The sequence below is a fragment of the Marmota monax genome, unplaced genomic scaffold (assembly GCF_021218885.2).
Source record: "Marmota monax isolate L192 unplaced genomic scaffold, Marmota_monax_Labrador192_F-V1.1 WCK01_AAM20220418_F8-fsc00081, whole genome shotgun sequence".
Taxonomy (NCBI): domain Eukaryota; kingdom Metazoa; phylum Chordata; class Mammalia; order Rodentia; family Sciuridae; genus Marmota; species Marmota monax.
In genome coordinates, this window is record NW_026695234.1 from 387,979 (window position 1) to 395,611 (window position 7,633).

Consider the following 7,633-nt stretch of genomic DNA (forward strand, 5'->3'; position numbering starts at 1 on the left):
TCTTCCTCCCGGATGCCCCTCCCAGCCTTAATAAAGCATCCCAAGCCCCAATGCAAAGCTGCCGCGTAGAGCTTTCTCACAGGGTGGTGAAAAATCATGTGCCAACTTTCCCAGATAAGAAGTTGTTTGTCACAGACCACAGCGGAGCCAGCGTCATCTTGTAATGGCGACCATAGTCTGCAGAAACGGCAGAAGCAGCTCACCACAGTTCCCCCTTTTCTGTTTTCTTAAAACAATACAGGCGAGAGTAGAGGTCCTATCCCACTGTGCAGAAGTGGCTGCATAGTATGACTCAGTCCTAAGGAGGCGCCTTCCCCAGATCTGAAGCCATATCAGCCGACGCCTTTTTTCGTGGGGCGGGGCGTGGACGCGTCTAACCCGCATGCAATAGGACATGCTCTCCTTGAGGTCCTCGTCAAGGATCACTCAAGTGCAGTGCCTTGCCTCGCATCCTGTATCGTGACGATGGTGGACGAAGGGGGATAGCTGAGGCTGAACTGTGGCTGTTTATAATGACAAACAAGTTGACAGCACCCTGAAAGAAAGGCACGAACTTCAAGGCGATAGAAAAGCACTAGTGTGGAAACCCATCTGCGTGCAATGGCAGTAAGACCGGCAGAGTGCAAGGGCTTTCCAACACTAAGAGAATAACAAGGAAAGTCATGTCGATCCCAGTGCAATGTTATAATAACTTGGGGTGTAACGACCATGACAAAGGTTTACTGCTTAAGATGCGCAAGCCAGACTTGAGGCGAGTTGCCATTTTCTAAAGCTGCAAGAGCTTGTATGATCATAGCCTTTTCTTGTGCATGGCGAGTTTTAAGGCGACAGAGAAGCCACAAACAAAGTACAACACCGAAGCAACACATTGCACCAAAAATGCCTACTCCCACCCATTCTTTGAAGAAGGAAACAGCAGAAGATATCCAATCGGTGAATTGACCCAAAGTCACTGGTTCAACACGGGTACTATTCAAAACAGTAATCTGAGTTAGTTGAGACTGGATCAAGTTTTCTGCTGCCATGGACCAATTTCCGGCCAAATATTCGCCAATGATGCGGGAGGCATTCCTGGAATCATTAAATCTGACAGAGGTTATGCATAAATGTGCACGTTGGTCAACACAACCCAAAAGCACCAAGTCTGCCAATTCTTCTACCTGAGCTTGGAGTAAATCTATTCTTTGGTTGGCAGCTAAAATCCCTGACAAAATATGTTGATTAATTGAATTTTGGGACTCAAGTATGGTGGAAGTTTGTTGAACAACTTGATTAATGGTGGCAGCAGTTTGTACTTGACTGGCCATGGCCACTCCGGCCGTAACCGCTGCAGCAGCAGATACCGCCACAGCTGTCACTATAGCTGCCGTAATTCCAAAATCTCTACAGGCTCTAAGTAGTTCAACAATAGGAAATGACTCTGGATCTGCAGTAACCGGGATCGGGACAAAAGTTGGAATTTTCATAACCATTGCCGTAGTCCAGGAGCCATTCCAACACTCAGACAAATAACAGGTAATATTAGAACAATTAAGCATCCCCTGTAATGTAACATTAGCCAAAAGAAACAGGAACGGAGATTGGAGACAGACTGCTGCGGAGGGTAATGTAGCATTAAACAATTGTGAATTATTTGCAGAAATTTTAAGTCTCCTACCTCGCTCCAAGTCTTGGGTACTGCCAGAAACATTAAACAGCCAACTTTGGACTCCTAATATTTCCCTGGGGAAACACAAGCGCGGACTAGACTAGCCCAATCTGAGGGAGTCATGCAAAATCTAGTAAGTCCCTCCACCTGAGTGAGAGTGAAAGCGGCATCTATGCCATAAGTGCGGACAGATTCTGCCAAGGTTTTAATTATCTCAAAGTCTAAAGGCTCATGATATCTTCCCCTGTTATTGTCCTGAAATACAGGGTATGCAAGTCCCATATCTGTATTAACTGTCCTCCAAACTTGTGCATGAAAAGATCTCCCGGAACCTTGGCTCCCCCGCCACATACGGAGGTGGGGCAATCGGCACCATATCTTCTTCTAGATATTCTACCTCCTCCTCCTCAGAGTTTTGTTGACCGATGTTAACTCCCTTCCCCTTCTTACAGTAGGCCTGCGTGCCCTGTGTCTCCTTTTTCTTCTTTTTCATTTTTATCTTATGTAGTTGTTGTAACAATATATCAAGGTCCTCAGAACTCTCTGAGTCGCTTGTGTTCTCAGGCGTTTTTAATTCGGTCAAGTCTGGGTAGAGCCTTCTCCTATTTTTATCTTCAGGCTCTTTTGCCTTCTCACTACTGTTACTTTTAATACTCTCTGCCACTTCACTACATGATCCTTCAGATTTTTCCTCATGCAGCTGCTCAAGAATAGCTTGACCCTCACTCACAGCTTCCTGGCATTTACCATCTGTTATACATCCTCTAACTAACTTCCAAAGTGGTATAACGCCACCCTGCAAGGTACCTTGCTCATGAGCGAAATCTAGATCTTTCCCTAATTTGTCCCAGCTGGGAACCGTAAGACTCCCTGAAAAAGCAAACCAAGGAGCCGCTATATCAGCTTCTCTTAAAAACATCTGCAAAGTACTCTGCTTTATCTTAAGTCCTTTTGAATGTAACAACCCATCTAGGGCCAACAAAATTGGGCTTGAAGAAGCAACACCCATAATGTTTTTAGAGCTATAAAGAAAGTGAAAGTACAAAAGTCCTCGCTCTCTTCCTTTTACAGGGGAGCGTTCCGTTCTATGAATTCCCCGCTCTCTTCCTTTTACAGGGGAGCGTCCCTGTCGTCACAACAACAAAAGAAGCACAAAAAACAAAAACGAAATGACACAACAAAAGAAACACAGAAAACAAAAGCGAAAGTACACAGTGCAGCTGCAATAAAATGTAATGCTCTCTCTTTCTTTACAGAGGAGCTGCCCCGCTTTGGTCGCGGATCCCACTTACTAGGGACTAACCCCGCTTTGAATCGCGGATCCCACTTACCTGGGACTAACCGGTGCACCACCCCTGACTGCTGAAAGTTCTGGTTCCCGGGTCTCGGCACCACTTGTCGCGACCCCTTGCCCGCAAGGAAGACGCAACTCAGGAATCTTCTTTCAGCAGTTTATTCAGGCCCTTGATATTTCTTCTTCTTCCTCCCGGATGCCCCTCCCAGCCTTAATAAAGCATCCCAAGCCCCAATGCAAAGCTGCCGCGTAGAGCTTTCTCACAGGGTGGTGAAAAATCATGTGCCAACTTTCCCAGATAAGAAGTTGTTTATCACAGACCACAGTGGAGCCAGCGTCATCTTGTAATGGCGACCATAGTCTGCAGAAACGGCAGAAGCGGCTCACCACAACTTGTAACTTTGTTATCTTTTAGTAACACTCTTAAACCAGTGTTCCTCTCACAAATTTACTTTTCACAGTCTTGGTGAAATGTGTTTCCTGTGCCCTCTCAGTGTGAGTGACTAGGTCTTAAATGACAAATTCGCTCTAACATTCCATCTCTCCAGGCCTTTGACTCCCTCACTCTACATTAAACCTTGAACTGAGACTGGTCTGTCATTTCCATTTCACTCTCTGTGAATAACCTGTCCATCAATATTTCAGCCAACCAATCAAACATTATCGTCCTTTCTAACTACTCCAGCTACAACATTCAATGCTGAATCTCGGCAATGAATTCAGTCTGATCCAACTTTATGTTGCTTCCATCTGACACCAGACTTACAGCATACATTTCTATAACTGGATTTCTGTCTATATAAATTAGAAAATTCAAGTTGTTCTTTTGGAGTACAGTATGCCTCCTCATAGGCTAAAACTTATATTTCACTTTTTAGAAAACTGCTGCTGGGACTTGAATCAAGTTATAGGTCTAGAAGGAAAAGAGAGTAGAGGGGAGAGGGTTAGCTTTATCTTGCATAGAAACTGCCTCAAAGGATGCCATTATAGTTTCCTCAGACAATACAGGATTAATGCCCATAAATGGGGGTGGGAAAGGCAATACATTGGGAATGAGCGGCCACTTTCACTGGGTGTTGAAAGACCTCTTATGTTGAGTGTGTGAAGATCTCTTCCACTAGCAAAGAAGATTCATCAGAATATAAACTTCATGTCCCCAGATTAATCAGAGTTTTCCAACACAATCTTTCCCCAACTTACAGGACACCATCCTTTCCTAATCAGTATCCTCACTTAAACACACTATGAGGCTGAGAGGTCAACTTAGATTGTAAATTCAGCCACTACCAAAATGAGATTCTATACATCATCTTTAGCAACCTCAGCCCTGTGGCTGTGGAGGGCTATGGGGGTCCATTGTTTTATTCTGTATACCTTCTCATATGTCTTAAATACTTTTTTAAAAAGTTATAAAAGAAAGTAAGAAGAGATGAGGGTTTAAAAAAAAACACTAAATTTCAACTAAATGTTCAAATCTTGATATGCAATAGAGAGTACTATTTGGTAGATGTCCTCCCAAATCAAGAGAAAAGTCATCAGTCAATAGGAACATACTCAAATAATCCAGATGCAAGAATCTGTAGATAAGTTCAAATTGTGACTATTCTAATGAAAATATTCATGAAAATGAATCCAATGAAATACTAAAAAGTATTAAAAATTTAAAAGCCATTTGATATTAATGCATTTGTGAATATGTCAAAATGAACCTCATTATTATCTATAACTATAATGCACTAATAAAAACATTAAAAAAACTAAAAAACATTTGATAGACTTAACTGAAAAAGAAAGGATTAATAAACCCTAAGAGAAAGTAGACACTATTCTAACTGAAACACAAAGGAAAGTAAAAATAAAATTTATAAATGTGTGCAAAATATAAAATGCTCTAATGTATCTGCTGGAATTTCCAAACATAATGGAGACAGAGCAGGACAAAGGACTATTAGAAGAGATACTGGGCAACAGTTTTTCAATTATAATAAAATGTCAACTCAAAGTTCCAAGAAATTCAGGAAGCTCAATTAGAATAAATAAAATAAATAAATAATAAATCATAATGTAATTTAGTGGTAGAGCACTTGCCTAACATTTGCCAATCCCTGATTTCCGACACCAGCATCACAAAAAAACAACAAAAACTCATAACTAGTTTATCATGATCAGATTGTTGAAAGCCCAAGAAACCAAGACAATATTAAAAATAGAGAAACAAAAAATATTATGACAGATTTCTCCTCAGAAATAAGAGAGGCCAGGGTTCAATTCCTGTTATGCAAAAAAAAAAAAGAAGAAGAAGAAAGAAAGAAAGAAAGAAAGAAAGAAAGAAAGAAAGAAAGAAAGAAAGAAAGAAAAAGAAAAGAAAGTAAAAAAGAAATAACTTGACGTAAAAAAGGGAATCATCAGAGATTGGGAACACACTCTTTGAAACTGAAAATATAATAATCAAAAAAATATAAATAAAACAAGAATGTTGAATTATGAATTTATGGAAATTTCCCAGTGAACTAGGATATGAAAGAGGAGGAAAGAGAGATAATAAATGAAAAAGATGGAAACAAATTAATCCTAATACTGGAGAGACATCCAAATAATAGAATTTTCAGATAAAGAAAGAACTTAACGTCCCTCAGGAAAACAAAGAATACCCACCACCAAGACAAAAGTTACATACTTGCTCAGTAGATCGCTCCCACATGGGACCTGGCTTTTTCAATACTCACTTCTGTGCATGCAAACAAAAGAAATGTCTGTCTTCAGACAGTGACCCACCTGAAGAAACTTAGAGCTGACTGCCAGTTCTTTCAGAGGGTGATGCACACAGGAAAGAAAGAAAAGAGACATTAACCAATATTTTAACATTGACACTCTTGATAAAAAGATGAGAATTTCTGGCCTTTTTTCACCTGTATTTTCAGATTTATCTTTATGTATCTGTGTCCGGAGCTGTGAATGAGTAATTGTTTTGAACTATGTATTCCCAGTGATATGTCTTTCCTGGGAATCTTCCCAGTGTAAAGGTACTGAGAGAAACATCCATCAGCAGGTGACTCCTGTTGATAGGGAGAATTCCATGCTTGTCATGGAATTTGCTAGTTCAAAAGTCTTTTTTTTTTTTTTTTTGGGAATCCCAGCTGCCCAGAGGTAGAACAGATGGGCCTAAACTGAAAAGCCCCAACTAAGCTGTTTTACTCACAACTTCCTCCTGTTTACCTCAAGAAGCCTTTTCACAGTGAATCCTTTTTCATGTTTAAAACCAATATAATAAGTACAGCCTTGCTCATTGTTGAAGCACACTCCACCAGGGCTAATTCACCCACTGAGTCCCACTTTTCACCTATAATTGAGTTTTTGTCTTTATTTCTTATAATTTCTTATTTTCTTAATCCACCCACCACCTGCATTTGGAGAACTGTTCACTTACCATGCAGGTCACAGCAATATCTACAAGCATGTGTTTTGGAAAATGTTTAAATTTTTCAATAGAGTAAATGTTGTTTTGAGTAAATACTTGCCAATCTAGCCTACAGTAGATGTATCATAAATCAGAAGTTTTTCTGGTTCATAATTCAAGAAATTGTTCTAAAACTCCTCTTACAATGTCATAAAAAGTTGTTTAATTTGGAAGTCTATGAACCTTCCAAAGAGAAGTTCAATCTATATCTATGTATCTGTTGGCCTATATGTCTATCTATCTATCTTCATAAAACCACAAAGAAAATTCTACTCAAAAACAGTGGTGTGTTTAAACTAAAGAGTCATAGAAGTTAAGTCTGTAGCAAAATGATACCATAGAAATCGTTTCTAAAAAGTCTGGCATAAAAAAAGTAATCTGATATACAATGAATGAATGAATAAATGAACCTTCCATGAATGAATAAATAAATAAATAAAATCAACTACATCAACATAGCACACAAAACTTCAGGATTACCTGGAATTTTTAAAGTAATTAAAGTAAGCCTGGCAGTATATTCATAGATAAAACATGATCTTAAGTTGTAAAATCTATCAGTTTACTATTTCCAATTTTTCAAGACAGAATTATGTATAATTATCTCTTCTTACTCTAAACCTTTGGATTCTATTTTATTTGTGCTCTTTTTAACTTCTTTCCTACTTTTACCTTTCTCTGGCCTGAGTCTATAAGAAATATCCTGGCAGTAACAAATGAGATAAAATGAATCTAGGGAGTTAAAGCATTTAAAATAAATTCTAACAACTTCAAAGTTAGAATATAAATTTTGATCATAAAAATTGAAACAACAGCAAATCAGAAATAGAGCCAAATAAGGCCTGCTGGAGGGATCTTATTCTCAACAAAAATACTAATGTTTATAATTTTTCTTTTTTGAACCAGGAATTGAATCTCAGGGCACTTAACCACTGAGCCACATCCCCATCCCTTTTTAAACTTTATTTTGAGACAGAGTCTCACTAAGCTGCTTGAAATTTGCTAAGTTGCTGAGGCTGGCTTTGAACTCACCGTCCTTCTACCTCAGACTCCTGAGCTGCTGAGATTACAAGCATCACCACTGCACCCAGCAATATTCATAAATTTTAATTTTTTCATGGAAGTACAAGTTCACAGACCCCTTTATTATAGAGGAAAGGTCTATGAACCTGGGTGAAGAACTTTAATTCTAAATGGAAATTGATAGATAGATAGATAGATAGATAAATAAATA

General features: G+C 39.1%; 1 protein-coding gene across 1 annotated transcript; it reads right to left on the bottom strand.

Annotated features, from left to right (window-relative positions):
* On the bottom strand, positions 1-3,126 carry LOC131423954 (uncharacterized). Its single transcript, XM_058577157.1, has 2 exons — positions 2,980-3,126; positions 1-1,722 (listed from the first exon to the last, which is right to left on the bottom strand). Exon 2 carries the CDS (start codon positions 1,536-1,538, stop codon positions 720-722), a length of 819 nt encoding a protein of 272 aa, XP_058433140.1. The 5' UTR covers positions 1,539-1,722; positions 2,980-3,126; the 3' UTR covers positions 1-719.
* Between the last annotated feature and the right edge of the window lie 4,507 nt (positions 3,127-7,633).

Excerpts from the sequence above, each read along its gene's own strand:
- LOC131423954 (XM_058577157.1), bottom strand. The coding sequence starts at position 1,538 with ATGCTTAATTGTTCTAATATTACCTGTTATTTGTCTGAGTGTTGGAAT.